This window comes from Agelaius tricolor, unplaced genomic scaffold (assembly GCF_023055355.1).
Source record: "Agelaius tricolor isolate 1412-34295 unplaced genomic scaffold, bAgeTri1.0.p SCAF_1, whole genome shotgun sequence".
Lineage (NCBI taxonomy): Eukaryota > Metazoa > Chordata > Aves > Passeriformes > Icteridae > Agelaius > Agelaius tricolor.
This window is the reverse complement of record NW_027269261.1, coordinates 47,378,344-47,394,503: the sequence shown is the minus strand read 5'-3', so window position 1 is coordinate 47,394,503 and position 16,160 is coordinate 47,378,344. Positions and strand designations below refer to the sequence as shown.

General features: G+C 35.2%; 1 protein-coding gene across 12 annotated transcripts in view; it reads left to right on the top strand.

Moving 5' to 3' along the window:
- Positions 1–16,160, top strand: part of RGS7 (regulator of G protein signaling 7) — a 250,885-nt gene that overhangs the window by 101,496 nt on the left and 133,229 nt on the right. For all 12 annotated transcript variants that reach the window (XR_011680081.1, XM_071432724.1, XM_071432730.1 and 9 more), the window contains exon 3: positions 50–146. Coding sequence is in view for 11 of the 12 variants with exons in the window: in XM_071432724.1 (XP_071288825.1) it covers positions 50–146 (97 nt within the window). In the remaining variant the exon portion in view is untranslated. The remainder of the gene's footprint in view (positions 1–49; positions 147–16,160) is intronic.

The following is a 16,160-nucleotide window of genomic DNA, read 5'->3' as shown; positions in this document are numbered from 1 at the left end:
TTTATTTTTTCTTTCTATTTTTAAATTTGTTTTTTATTTCTCTTTTCAGATGGAAGATGTCATAGCCCGCATGCAAGATGAGAAAAATGGGATTCCTATTCGGACAGTGAAAAGTTTTCTTTCCAAGATTCCCAGTGTCTTTTCTGGTAAGAGTCAAAGTGAATTTCATACTACTTTAAAGTTTTATGTAAGGGGATGCTCTAGTGGAAAACACTTTTAAATAAGTACTGTCAAGAATTCAGTCATCTGATCTGGAGGAGACATTATTTATCCTTTGAATAGTTTAATTATACAAGTCTTTGATGTTTCTCTCAGATTGGAGTGGATTTACACCGAGATGTTTTTGTCCTGAAAATTAGATGAAGGGAGTACTTAATTTGCTACAAAAAGTTAGTTATCTCAAACTGGCAAAATTTTTATGGCAGGTCATGTCTGGTTTTTAGCCAGCTTCCATAGCAAGTGTAAGTTTAGTGTATTGGCCAGTACATGAAGATAAGAAGTTTCATAGCGGCAGAACAAAAAAAAATCATCACCACGCTCTGCAACTGGTGCTGATCAGGAACTGTGACATTTATTACAATGTTCACGATCTGCTTCTGCAGCTCAGTGCCTGTGCTTGTGAAACTAAGTGCTGAGATCTTTGTGGAGATTTGCATGACAGCTGTAAACTCAATGGCTGGTTCAGGTCAGTACAGTCATAGGCACAAAAATCTGTCAATTTGTTAATGAATTAGCATATAATTATTCTGCCATTTATATGATTTTATGACAATTTATGCATTTATATATGTGGGTATATACTCCAGTGAGTATTGAGTTCCTTTGAGATAGATGCCATTGTTCAATCTAATTTTTCCATAATCTGTAGGAGTGTGTCCTTACACAGAAAGTATTATACAAGTCTCTACAGTCCAGAACACCAAGAAAAATTCTATATTTTAATTTTCAACCTGTGGAATTTTTTTTCTAGTGAATAATCCTTTCATAAAGAAGGATAGAGTCCTAAGAGTGAACGAAATTACTTCCTGATTTTAGAAAAAAAATTTTAGATTTTAGAAACTTGCACAAAAAATAGCCTCTAGACAATGGATCTTTATTTGCCATGAGTCAGTACAGCATGGCAACTTATTGAAGAGTTCATATTAATTGTTAATCTCTGCCTTAACTTGTGTATAATAGATTTCAAAGTAGACTGACCAAAATGTCTTTTTTTTTTTTTTAACTGGAATAGGCATCATACTTTTAAAAGTTGAGTTAGAATATATATACAGTTATACATAGCAGTTACTGATGTACCAACTTTTCTATTGATGCATTAACTTTATTAGCTTCAGAGGGAAATAAAAATCATAGGACAGTTCATTTTTTTTCTCTTTCCTGATTTTCTCTCTCAAATACCAGGGACTGCCAGTAATTTTTGCTACACATGACTGAAACTCCCACCAGAACAGCATAACTGTCATTTCAGTTCAACTAATCTACTTTTCTGTCAGTTCTCTATCCTGAATGGAATCTGAAAGCTTCAACTCTATGTCCTAAGTCACTAATTTCATTTAATGTGCTAGGAGTTTGTATATGTAGCAAACAAATATCAGCTTAACTCAAAGCTGTTGATTGCTGGGAAACATGGAAGTATTGTCTAAGGGTCATGATGACAATAATGCAAATATATTTAACAAAAACTTATAGTACTGGTAATACCCTCAAAAGCATTAAAGTAGATACTCTTCAGTTAAAATGTATATACTTATATGCTGATATATTTTACATATATGTGTGTGCATGTTGTGTGTGCCTGTGTGTCTGTGCATAAAAGATATCTTGTACACACCATCTGTCCTGGATTATGCCCCATAAATACTGGAGCTTTCTTTCAGTATTTTGTTTTTTTTAATGGGGAAAAGCAAAACCAATAACTTTACCACGGTGAAATGATATTCTTTCAAGCACTTAGGAAAGCCTCTACAAGTCTACAAGTTGTCCTTTAAACAACTTCTAAAAGCTAAGGATGTCCATAAATTGTCATAGGAATAGGGTCTTATGTGATACAGTTGTCATTGTTTTGTTATATGTATATATTTAATGTACTTCTATTTCATAGTATTGCTTCTAAAAACAGCAAGTGATAAACTAGTTGAAAGAGCAGTCACTTTTTATTGCTGAATTACTGACCATCTCTAAAGATGACTGCATTAGCAAAATCAGCCTGAGGAGTGGTATTTGAATTTCACGGAATGTTGTGATTGTAATAAATAGGATGATGTAACCATACTATCTCATTTACTGAGTCATTCCTGAAATATTTTCACAAGTAAAATATCAACAGAGAGAAACATTTGAAATACAGATATTTCCCTATACACTATACAGATTTTTGTTCTTCAGAAAAATATAATCCTAAATTAAAGATTATTCCACTTTGTGAAATTTTGAAAAGATGAGGAATCATTTTGCTTTATATTGCATTTATTCTATACATCCATAGAGAGCAAATAAAAATTTGAAACTTTCAAATCTCAAAGAGAAAAAGTAGGCAGGAGATTTTGCACCTTCTATGTGATTTTGATGAACAAAGGAAGAACATACTGTTTTTGTCTTCATGCTTTTGAAATGTTTTGGAGGAGTGAATAAGATAATGTATATAGACATCTTGCTGGTCATCAAAAATGATTGCATGACGGTTGTCACGTGCATTCTTTATTAACATGGGTTAGAGTATTAACAATAAAAAGGAGGTGATTTTCCTGGTCTATGGTTCACCTTTAGACCTGGAAATGGATTAAAAAAAACTTGCTTGAAATGATGAATTTAGGGAGCCTGACATATGAATCATAGTGATTAGGAACTCTAAAATATAATTTTTATTTTTGCTAAGGAGGGATACAAGAAAATGCCAAAGATTTGCTGTTCACTTTGAAGCAGAAGGAATCATTCAGAGTTTACTGACAAATCAGTTGTTGAGTGTTTGTTTTGGAAGTCTTTGTAAGGTGGCGTGGGTGGTTTACCCAGTCCTTGTGCTGAAAGCTTCATAAGCTAATCAGAACATGACTATTTCATTAAGAAGATGTAGTGATGTCTTGTGGTCATTAAGGAATATCAGTGTGATTCTTCATAGGACTTTAAAGTGTGCAATACTTGGGTGAGCTTTCTGATAAAACCTGTGGAGAATGTGCCAGTTGAGTGGTGTGTAACCTCGAGTGTGGAACATGAGAATTTTTATTAAGGAGCAGGGAGAATTACTGAGAAATGTAAGTTGAGTTAAAGAATACACACAGAGGGAGAATAAAAACTTGTCAAGAAAAACATGCTCATACTTGTTATTACTGGGTGTTTCTGATGCAGGGCTCATTGATCTTGGAATGTAGTCACAGCTTGAACCGACAAAAATAGGAGAAAGAGATCAGTAGAAAGGTGTGTTTTTGGCATCTCCTGTGATAAAGAGAAAATGAAAACATTAATTTACCTTTCACTGAAAAATATGATCCATGTGAAGTCTTAAATTTTTTTTCTCATTCCTGTAGGTGAAGCTGATATAGTATCTTTTCTATATAAATATTGTGTTTTCCTGCTTTTTAGAAAGATTATTGCAATTATTGCATCTATTTTTGTTAAACATTTTTCTTGATTTCAGAAAATGCTTATATCCCTTTTACCTGGGAAATCATGAAAATAATGAGATATTGCATTTTGATTAGCAAATGTATTAATATAATGATTAATTATCAGTAGCAGTATGCTTGGTAAAAAATTAAAGAATTTATTTTTCTGAACATAAAAAAATCCAACTTAAAGCAGAATGGCGGTATCAGTAGCCTGGACAGATGTTGTGAAAGATTCCAGAGGAAAGCAGTGTTATAATCGCTCATCATTCTCACAAATCACAGGTGGGTGAGCCCAAGGAATGAGTCACAGGGGCTACCTGCAACACTATTGCTTGTTATACAGAGGCAGGCAGCAAAAAATGAGGAACAGTACAGTGAGAATTGGATGACTCAGGGGAATAATAATAGGAGAGTTTAATCTGTCATTAGTTTTGATCTTTTCCAGTTGAGTAATGAGTTGTTAACATCTGATGACTTCTCAGTGCTGCATGTGAAATTACTTGATTGGTTTATCCACTTCAGTACTGGAGATTACCAACCTGAAGCACAAAATGAAATAGAAAGCCCTACTTGGTTTGACAAGAAGCAAAAGCCACAAGGCATAACACTTCGATCATCTGGTGCCTTTGGAACCAAGTAATATTGCGTTATAGGTAAATAAAAGGATTTTGGAATTTCTGGTTTTGAGAGATTTTTGAGAGTAAATGAACCATTTTGGACAATCTAGGATTCCCGATCCCAAGTCTTGAATTTTATCGACTTTGTTTTTAACTTCTGTGTCTCCCATGCTGGGTTGATGACAGGTTCTTACCTTGTAGTTCTATCTATTTCTTCATCTCTCTTTTCTTGCATTGTCCTAAAGTGTGATTTAATGGTAGAATCATTGCTGATTTCTTTGTTCCAAATGAACCTCTTGTTACTTGCAAACCAACCCTTCAGTGTTAAAACTGCAAGCTCACTGCCTTGATGAGGTTCCACTCTTAGTGAAATGCTTTGATGAAAAGCTTGCTGTCAGTTCAGCAAGGACAAAAGCTGGATCATTTCCTCTCCTGTGCCCTCTCAGATGGACAGGGACTTGCCATGTTTACAGTTTCATTTTTCAAAGCAGAATTTTGAGAACAAAAAGTTAATAAGCCTCTATTCCCAAATGAATAGTTTGTTTGTTTGAAGTTCTACCACCAGTCTCTTGCATTTGTAATTTTTTCAGAGTGACTGATTTGCATTCAAATGTTCATAATCTTTCCGGAGTGGAGTTTTTTGCTCATGATTTTTAGTCATGAGTAGAAGAGATTGTCTATGTGGAGCCATAAGATAGGACACACAGTCATTTCCAAGTATTGACATAATTAAGTGATTAATGAGTGATGGTTTTTATGCTTTACAGAAAACCAAAGTGGGTATTTGAGTGCTGCCTGCATCCATTCACCTTCTGTTTCTGTTTCTTGTCTGTCTTGGCCTTGTGACTGGGATGGTTACTGAGGGTGATCTTAAGCTGCTTAAAACTTGACAGAACTTTTGTATCTTATGGAAAATCAGAATTGTGACAGCTTTGCCATTGGGAAATGCAGAATGAACAAGCTGTGGTGGGCTGGGATCAAATAAGATGAATGCTCCTCAGAAAGAAATTAAAAACTCTTTCCACTATCTTTAATCATAGAATTAAATGAGAATAACTCTGTACAAGTAATAGAATTGGTTGAGTTGGAAGGGGTCTTAAGCATTATCTAGTTCCAGTCTCCCTGCTATGGGCAGGGATATGACCCACTAGATCCTGTTGCCCAGGACCCCACCAAGCCTGACTTTGAACATTTCCAGGGGTGGGGCAGCCACAACTTCTCTGGGCAGCCTGTTCCAAGATGATTGTGCTCTCCATTTTCATTTTAAGGAATGTGTTAACATCAGACCTTTATTAAATTACTATTGGAATGAAAAGCTTTTCAAAATGTGAAGTTATTTTAAACAGAACAACAAATTCTAATTTAAAGGTCATTGCTTCTTCCTAACCAAACAATATTAAAAAAAAATTTATTCATATGCTTACTTTTTGATTCAGTGGCATTTGCCATTGGGAACTTTAGTAAAAAGAAGGAAATAAAGTAAAGGAGTAAGAGGAAATTTTGCAAAATTGTCCTAGGAAACTGAAATATACTGAAAACCCTTAAAAAGTATTTTAAAGTAATCTGTGTGCAAAACAGTCATCATAAATTTCTGTTCCCTTAAAATATGAAAAGATTATTTTCATAGACATTTGCAAAAGAGATAGGTATAGAAGTCCTGCAATGATGGGAAAAAACCTTAATAGCTATTCACTTGTTATGAGATGGAAAATTGCTAGGAACATTCATCTTCGAGGTTTGTCCACATAAAACGAGCAGCTGGAATTAAATGGTCTTGTTTCCCAAATGCATGCTTCCTCCCAGACTCCTATTTCCAGAGAATTAGCTCTGGGCCTTGTCGATCAGCCATAGAAATTTTTTGCTACCTTTTCCTACTATGCTGTTTCATAATGAAAATACTTCCCTGCCTTTGCTACGTCTTCTTACTAATCTCCTTATGTGTAAGATTTTGCCACTGTTTCAAGTGGAATAGGATTGCAGCTTTGAAGTGTGAGAATATTTAAGAGGAGGAGGGAAAAACCTACTGCATTCAGCAAAGCCAAAAATGTACCTAGTTTGGCACCTTTGACACTCAGTCTCTGGACCCTGGATGTGTGACATTGATGGAAAATGTGGGGTGAAAAGGGAGCCCTGAATCAGCCTCACATGAACCTGAAATCATGAGAAATTCCACGATCTTTCACAGCTTCAATTTCAGTAGTGTGCCATTTTTTCTGTTGTTAACACTGGTTAATAATTGTGTTTTGCTGGTTTTCCATTGGCAACATTGAATAGTACTTTGAGAAAGCGGAGAAAATAGCCCCTTCCAAACATAAGTATAACGCTTATTTATGCCATTTGTATTTGCCCATGGAGGCAGTGCATAATATATCAGCTTAACAGAAACCCTCTTAAGCTGATATAAGCTGCATCTATAGTAGTGATAGCTTAGCCAAAATCTGTTATGTGCACAAAGCCCTGTAGGAAGAAAAGACTAGATTATGTCTGACAAGAAGTGAATGTACGGAAAGATATTCAGGAGTTCTATGAAAAAGGTTTTCTTTCCTTGCTATCTCTTGGAAATCTCTTAAAAATGAATATTACTGATGCTGGATAGCAATGGTTAGAACAAGTGGAATAATTATCAGTGAGAATTTGTTGGGGATGTGTATTTTAAGTAATTGTTTTAATTAGGAAGCAGAGCAAAGTAAACTATTTAACTCCACCAGTTTAAGAGGTACTTCTATGACTGCAAAGATGTTTAAATCACATCAGAATTTTTACACAGAGCAATTTGAACGAGGCAGAAGAGAAGTGTTTTCTCAGGAGAAAGGGTTGGTACTGTGTCTGCCATCACTAATTTCTGAGACAGGAGGGAAATTTGCAGCTCATATTAAGAATGGGGAGAGGAAGTGTGTAGCTGAAGACAAATGAAGTCCTTTTTCAGCATTAGTAATGTTGCTGCAATATGAAATCTGTTTCATTGTACTCTTGTTAAGTAGTCTCTGGATACTATTTCAAAAAGGAACATCCATTTGGACAAAAGAAAACGAAAATCAATCTGGTTCCTCTACGGTCAGAACCTTTGAGTCCGAAAAAGTATCCATAGTCTTGCTGAAAAACAAAACTTTGCAATGTTACATGGGATTTGTAAATGTCAGTTTGTAGAGTGCAGTGTAATTCTAAAGCTGGGAATTTGGATTAGCAGGTTTGAGTCCTGAATATATTGTCAGTTAGAATGGAATAAAATAGTTACAGGAAATTTGTGCATGCAATGCTGTAGTTAAACAGGTACTGTAATTGTTTTATAAACAGAGGAAATAATTATTGATGCAATTATATTTTGGAGTACATGCTGAAAAATATCTAATTTTGAAATTTATGTGGCATTGTACCCTATTGTCTAGTGGCATGTTTTTGGTTGCGTGCTGACTATTAACTATAATTTAGCAGGCAATGTAGACATGTGATAAGTATTGCTGGTACAGGCAGAAATAACATATTATTTACAGGCATCCTGCTAGGTATAATAGAGTGTAAGCAAATTTCCTTTTCTCTTTAGGATGATAAATATGTGTCTGGAATCATAGTCCCCTTTTCCTCGTAAGTGATGTCTAACATTGACTCCTTTTGTGACTTTTCAAGCATAATTTCTTTCTAATTTAGTTTTACTTTTTAAATACATAATTTTCTATCTTATTGTCTTTAAATCTATTGTTTCAAAGTAATTTGAAATATTTAAATGAAATTTATGCAAAAAGAAAGTGGTTCTGTATTAGCAGATTTCAATCTTCCATTTTTACAGACTCATGCGTATAGTTGGCCAGCAGTTAAAAAAATCAACCTAAGTAAAATCATTCCCCAGAGAATGTGGCCCTTAAGCAAGAAATCAAGTTAGCAGGGTTTACAAGATCACTTGTGATTTAGCTCCTAATTCTGTTGGTTCCAGCTATGAGGAAAGAGACATCGTCATTGCACTTGCATCAGAAGACAGCAGACTTGTGATTGCGAAAGGAAGCGAGGAATAGATTGTAGTAATTGTAATTGTTTATATTTCTGTTGTTGCTGAAGTTATCTATAGGCTAGTTTTGCATGGTACTGAAGCAGTTCTGCTGCTATTTTCTGTCAGCTGCATTCCTGAAAAAAGTAATATACATTAAATTAGAAAGTCACCCTTGTGGGAAGTAAAGGTAACTTCATGAAGCATACATACTGTGACTGACAATCTATCACTATGCAAATAAAGGGTCCGTTGATAGTAATAAATTTTCTAGAAATTATCAAAATAATTTTAAATGGAATTACAGTATCAATAACAATTTGTTAACAGGAAATAAGGGTGTTCAACTGTGCAATGAGCGTTGCTTACAATGCTTCACACATTTGACAAAGCCTATTTTACTCCTGAGCTTCATAATAAAGGTCAATAATTGAGTAAATTGTTTAAAAACCTACTTTCTAGTCTATGCAGTTGGAGAGTAAGCCTTGATGTTACAAAACCAGCACGTAGGCTGGCTGTAGTTACCGTGTTTTCTCTGATCCCAACCCCACAGTTTGAGCAGTTCCCGAGGCCAGAGGATGTTGGCAGCTTTGGAGGCACAAAGCCTAGCGATCCTGCTGTGTGCCTTGCCACACAGCATCTGTGTCTTTCTGTCTTAAAGGATGGAAGAGCTCAGTGGGGATGCTCTTGGTTTGCTTGTTTCCTCTTCTGGGGCAGATCACTGGCGTAGGTGTGCTTCCTTGTGCAGCTCTCCATAGCAAAGGTTAGACCACAGTGAGAAACAGGCAGAGCTGTTGCAGTGATTGTCAGGAAGTCAGAAGGAGCAGGCTGGTGAGTTTTGTGTCTGAGGAACAGAGCAGAAACCCAGGAATCCTCTGGAATCCAGGTAGATAGCACAAAAGAATGACTTGGTTATGGGAGGAGGACACAGTCATTGCTGAGACTTGGCTAGTGAAGCCAAACTAATTGGAAAGCACTGAGAATATTAAAAAAAAAAAAGGCAAGGAAATTAGTATTAAACTCCCTTCCCCAAGCACACATATTGTGAGATAATATTTTTTTATTAAAAGGCCTGGTAGTGCTTGAGTGTATGAGCAGACACGTGGGACTTTTTTGCATTCTTTTTTCTTCAGAGGCAATTACCATAATATGTGCATGCAAGGCTCTCATGGATACCAGCACCCATATGCTTGTCTGATACCAGAATTCTTGGCTTTTGAGATTTTATAAAAAAAAGTGAGACAGCCATAATGTGGAACGAGTTTAATAACATATAGAACTCAGTCTCTAGGTCTATATGTCAGATGCTTTGCCTTTTCATCAAGACCACCTTCTTGTAGGTTTTGAACTTATTATGGAAAGAAGCTTGCAGATCTTAATAAGTATACAGTAAAATGCTCAGTTTTCTGAGCTGTATCTCTAGACCAGGCAATATGCTGTGAATAGAGAAAAGGCATTGAGCCAAACCTGCCTGTTAATGGTTTAATCACATGAATTCTACCTTCTGCTTTTCTTCCCACATTTTTACCCTCTTCTCATTTTTCTAGTTGCTTTAATCAGTAATCAAGTTGAATTATCATTTCTTCCATACTCTTTAGAGAAAAATAGACTTTCTTTGTTCTCTATTCACTTGTTTTCTGAGCAGTAGTATTTTTGTGTTTAGTACCTGAGTTCTAAAGTGGGTGTTTTTTTAAAAAAATTTATCAATTCCTTTCATACTTACAAAAGCATCTGTTCAATAGAACAAATCAGAATCTGTCTTAATGAAAGGTGGAGGTGGAGTGACTCATCTCCTTGGCTTTTGTACCTGAGGTCAAATATAGTTTACAGAAATATTTAGGCCTTGCCTGTTACTTATATCTTTTCAGACTGTTGATATATCATCTAAAAAATTTATCATCAGTACTAAAATGACAAGCCACGAAGACATGGTTACCATGATCAGCATTTGCAGAGGGACCCCATATGTTCTGTGTGAGTGGTGGGTTGGTTGCTCTGGACTGGAAGTAGGTAGAAAATATGGTTGTGTTAAAGAATATCATGTTGCTCAAATAGGATTTATGAGGCTAATCTTAATTTTGTGGCATGTGTACAAGGAAGCTTCCAGCAGGCATGATGTCCCCAAACTCTAGACCATTTAAAGGCCAGTAATTGAGTCTATTTCCTAGAAAACTGGTCATAGTAGCAATTTACTGTTCTAGGACAGTTGCTGAAAGTAAATAGAAGAGTACAGCTTGTCTCACTTTTTTTTCCCTCTGCCTTAAAAATACATTTCTTCACATTTGAGAAGAAAAACAAACAATCAGTCGCAAACAAGTGGACATCCATCTCTCTCCATTTGTTGGTAATAGCTCCTTTTGGCTACAGTGTGAGGGACAGGGAACACAGCTCCAGTGTACTGAGCAGGTACAATTCAGCACTGGTTGTCCTGAGCTTTGTCACACCGGCAGAAAGGGAAAGCATACATGGATTGGGTGGTCTAATGTATTGTTTAATTTCATGTGATGTCACTGAGATCCAGGGCACTGCTTAGAAATTACCTCTGCAATGAGTTAAATGACCTCTGTAATTTAGTCACAATTAGTAGAACTCTCCTGTTATTATTCTAAGGGATGATATACCATGTTTAATCCAAACAGTCACCTAGTTAGTTTTGGATTTAGTCTGGTATAATTACACTTTTGATTATTCTTAAACTTTTTATTTCTAATCATTAATGATGGGATCCAAAATTTAAAAGAGCATTTGAACAAGTTTATATGGACACAACTATATTAAAATGGAATTATGTATTAGGCAGAGGAAGACCTTATAGGGCAGTTAATAGGCTATGAAAGCCAGGCTATTTTAGGAGGCTAGAGGGAAGCCGTTGTCAGTGAAATGCTAAAACTGAAAATAAATTGAACATGAGATACTCTTTTAAAATGCATTTTAGTAGAACCAAATAAATTGGTAGAGTAACAAATTCAAACTAGTGTACTAATTGGAAAGTCCCAATAGAGAAATGGAGGACCACCTGATTTTAGAAAGGGGAAAGGGACCTGTGAGCTCTCAGTTACAGGGAAGAATAGAAACAGGCTTCTGAACAGGAAGTGCGTTGGGAAGAGAGAAGGCACCATTAAGTTTTTTCAACTAGGGAAGGAATGGCATTACCAGAAATTACCAGTTTAACGGTTCCAAAGTGCTTTAAGATTTATACTTTTTGATCAAAAGCATTTTATTTTTTTGGAAACTGTATCTGTTTGCATTATTTGGAAGCAGTGATTATTCATGTATGTGTCAGAAAATAGGAAAAGACTTCCTCAGTGTACATAAATTATTAAATGTGGAATGAGTCATTACTTCTTGTGGAAGAAACAGAATTTTATATGGATAGTATGTCTTAACTTTTGAATGATGTGAGTTTTGAAGGACATTTATGTTCTATAAAAGGCTATTTGAATTATGGTTATGCAGGACAAGGTGTCTGTGTAGACATTGTCTTTATTCTCTGCGGTAATCTTACTAGTTGCAAGAATTATATATCTCCAGTACACCTGTACTGGTGTTTTAAAATATAGTATTATAACTGGTTTCAATTGAAAAATCACTGATTGATAGCTGAAAATGTAAAAAATTAAGTTTCCTTCCAATTTTATTTCTTTTAGAACAGTACAGAAAGCAAAATAAATATTGAGGTTAGAGAGTGAGATGTCAATTTAGTTCTATATATTACATCTTTGATAGATGTATAGAACAATTATGACTTGATTTTAGATCAAGTCATAATTGTTTGTCTGAGAAGAAGCCCCTAGTTTAAGGGGTTTGTGTAAAATAGTTTTGGATCCTTTGTTATAAAAAATGAGATATAAATCTCTAGTTCAGTGTATTTGAAATACTCTTCTGGCACATCTCTACAGCTCAGCTATTCAGGCCAATCCATCAAACTCAGACATCAATACTTGCTGAATCTCTGTGCTCAGTTTGTTACTAGTCAAGCCAAAATAGAAACTGCCTGTACTATCTCTACTCAAAAATGGAATCCTGATGTGCAGATAGATGTAGTGAGAGATTAAGAAGTCCAGAAATAAGAGAAAAAGATAAATTATAATTTCATGAAGAATAATTTGGTACCTTCTGTCCAAGACTACTTTCAGATGCAGATAAGTATTTGCTTTAAAAATTTACATGTCATTTGTGCTTTTGCAAGGCAGTTATTCAGTTTAAATGCTGTATAATTTTATAATGGGTTATCCAAACAGGAAATTTTATTTACAGAAAAATAGCAAACAGAAAGAAAAAGGGACACTACACAGATTAAAAGCAAGAGTTCCTAAATTTTGCATTAGCTTCAGAAAGCATATAAGGCACAATACATGGCAAAAAGAAAAATGGACTATATTAGTTGTAACATTTGCAGTAGGTGTCCTCAGTCAGCTGAAACTCTTCTCAAATCAACAGATCTGTCAAATAAGAAGGAGATTATGGCCCTAGGTCTCATTTCTAATGAAGATTTGTATCACTATTGGAAATCTTTTGGAACTATCTTTTCTACCATTATTTTGGAAAGGAAAAAGTTCCTCTTGCTAACATAACTAAAAAAATAAAATGTGTTTTTCATCTGTGATTAGTATTGACTTGGTAAGAAAGAAGAAGAAAAGAAAGAGTGTAAAAAATTCTGCCTCAAATCCAAAATGCTTTTTTTTTGCTGAGTATTACTATTTCCAACGTGAGATTTTTCTGTTGGTAAGTGAAGCCTGCAACTTTAGTGCTAATGAAATAAATAGATTCATTTAAAAAATTTTATACACAAAACCAATACCTAAATATCTTTTATGGGAAGACAAACTTGAGTAAAATCCATGCACTTTTGATTTGATCTTTCTTTACTCAGAATCCAACTAAATCACTGAACTGAACACGTACCACAGCACCAGTACATGATGTAAGTGTCTAAGCAGCTATGAAACAGCCCAGTTAATTGTCTGAAATCTAACAAAGTGTGGGTACACCCACTAGGAGTGAGATGTTGCCTTGGGTTTCCAAAGGTCTTTACTCCTTATCTGGAAGGTTCTTTACAGTTTCCAGTCGAGGGTGTTTATTAACGGTATCAATCCTAGCACTGAAACACACAAATTTTCCTTTCATGACTATTTGTAACTGCAAAATAATCCTGTTTTCCCAAAGCAACTTCTATATAATACAGCAGTCTCAGTATAATTAGCATTTCAAAAAATGTAAAGGACATGATAGGAATCAAAGTGCTGGAAAAGAGTGATTGGTATTATATATGTGCTATATTTTTTCATGGCCTTTTTATCTGGCAGATACTCAGGGTAATATATGGTTATAGCACAACAAAACCAGATAGAAAGCCTGAAGTTGAACTCTTTTCATTGCTCAAGTGTTCAGTTTATATTCCCTCTCACCTGCTTAAATAACTGCAAAAAAAGAAAATCTTGGCAAAATGAATGCTAACGTTAATAAAAAAAAAGCACGAAAACCCATTTAACTTATGCCCAGCCATCAATGCAAATGACATGAAGAATTTTCATACAAAATAAAATCAAGAACAAGCCTGATATACTTTGAAGTCCTGCCTGAATTCATCATGTTAAACACTGACCTTTATCTGTATGTTTCCTGTATCTTGCATGGCTTTTCTAAATAAATAGACCAAGGGTCATTCATTATTAAAGAAGTATTGCAATAGATAGTGCAGCAGGCTAACAATCAATGTTATTAAGGCTGAATCTTCCCATTTGAAGCAACATGAAAATTTGCCTGTCATTCTTTAATTAGGTTTTTAAAAACATTTTGAGTATATTATTCCTCTTGTAAATGCAGCAGCCCCTGCACCTCCTCCCCTCAAAAAAAACCCCCAAAAATCCTGATGTTGAAAAGGCGTACTAGCATAACCTATGGCTCTTAATTGAGGCTTAAAATTAAGGCCCTTGGATTTTCAATATTGACTTAATTATTCTCTCTTTGTGGCAGTAGTCTTTTCATTTGGCCTCTCTGACCATTACCACAGCTATAAAGTGAACTGTGTACTCACTTCATCATAGTACAACTAAGGGACTTAAAGTTGCTGGAGTTCTTCCATATACTATTGTACAAATTGTAAATCAGTTAAAAAATTTCTCTGTAATTGTTTGCAGGGTACTTTGAAAGTTTTACATCTTTAGGAAACATCACTTGTTTTAGTATTATATATTTTTAGTGCATCTGCTGGGACAAACAGCATTGTTGTTTCCCTTGCTGAAAAGCTTTTTTAAGCAGTGATCATTCTTCTGTTAAATCCTTTACCTTGTGCCAAATATAGGTAACCAGCTTTGCTGCAGGTGACCACATCAGTCAAACCCAAGACAACAGCAGGTCCTTCAAATAATATGTCCCTCAATAAACCTCATCCCACTTGTTTGTACACACCCACTTGACTTTCCTTTTGCTTTGTTTTCAACATAGTTGCCTAACTGGCCACTAAGACACTCCCTTTTCTGACACCCCAGGGACCTGTCCTCCCTCAGCTTCCCTGCATACAGAGAGGAGGGAGCAGAGGTTCTCCTGGTTTTTACATACGTGACTTTAATTACCAGCATTCATCTTGTGAAGGCATCAGTCATACATCAAACAAAATGTTTTTGAAGGAGGGAATATCACTACACTGCTAATGCCTCTGGTAAAACAAATGTGTTTTATGTCAAAATAATCTGAATGTTTCTTCTTTATAGAGTGTGATCATGCCCAATTTAGACCATGGTTGGTTTAGTTTGCATAGCTCAGGGAGGTCCTTGAGAGACAATCAAGACAGCTTCTTAAACAATATAAGGAGTTGGAGCCTTTTTTGCACATCCCTTTCACGTGTCAGGTAGCAAAAGTGCAGATGAGTATAAAAATGTACAGTATTGCATAGAAAAGTTATATGTTTGAAGTAAATTGTCGCTGTCGAGGCGGTCACGACATAAAGCAGAGACTACAAGCAGTCTCAGTTGGCAACACTTTATTACTAAACATGGCTGACTTTTATACACTTTCTAATTGTTTATGCTTCTTCTATCTTTACTATTGGCTACAATAAGTCAACATAATACTATTGGTGAGAAGTCATAGTGACTTCAACTAACTTTCTAAAAATGCTTCGTCCAGCTGCAAAGTTCTTTTATCTTTCTTCTCTCGGTCTTCTTGGTTACAGCTTTGGAGAGAGCTCCTTATCAGCTTCTTCTTACTTCTCAGCCTCTTCTCGCTCCTTTAGCTAACAGGCCTGCTGTTAGCCCCTTCCACAGTAAATAGCTCTAGATGGTTATGCTTTCACTACAATTGTGCATGCATACTGATTTTAGAAGGAGTAAAAAAGTAGACTTAGAGTTTCTTAAGCAACTTTAAATAGCCATTTGTTTTCTATAAGTCTCAACATATGTCATAGCTGAGAAGAATTTGAGCCATATTTCAATATGTTTTTCAGTTACTTCTTGAAACTATGTTGATTTGAAACTTTTAAAATGTTTTTAGTGACCATAATGGAGTTACTTTGGATTTTCCCTTTGAAACTAAGACAGAGAATGGTTTTATAATATTCCCTTTGATTTATCATTCAATAAAGAGAAATTACTTTTAAGCATAGCACCAGAATTAAAAATAGATTTTAAATTAAACTTAAGAAGACATGATTCAAAACTGCCAAAATAGTAAGTTTGCTCTTACTCTTATTTTTGAAGAAAACATCTTTTAGAAGCTAAATTCCAGATACTTCCCAAATGTTTTCATCCCCACTGTATATAACTCACTGTCTGGAAATTGGTATAGTAGTTACAGGAGCTGTGATTTTTACAAATACACTTTCCAAATGGTATTTGCTATATAAAATTGCAACAAGTGTTAGCTTTTCAAGACTCATCTGGTTTTTTTGCTATATGGTAAGAGGAGAGATGACTCATCAAGAAGAGAGAGGCATGGTATGAGATAAGGGGAGCTATCACTGCT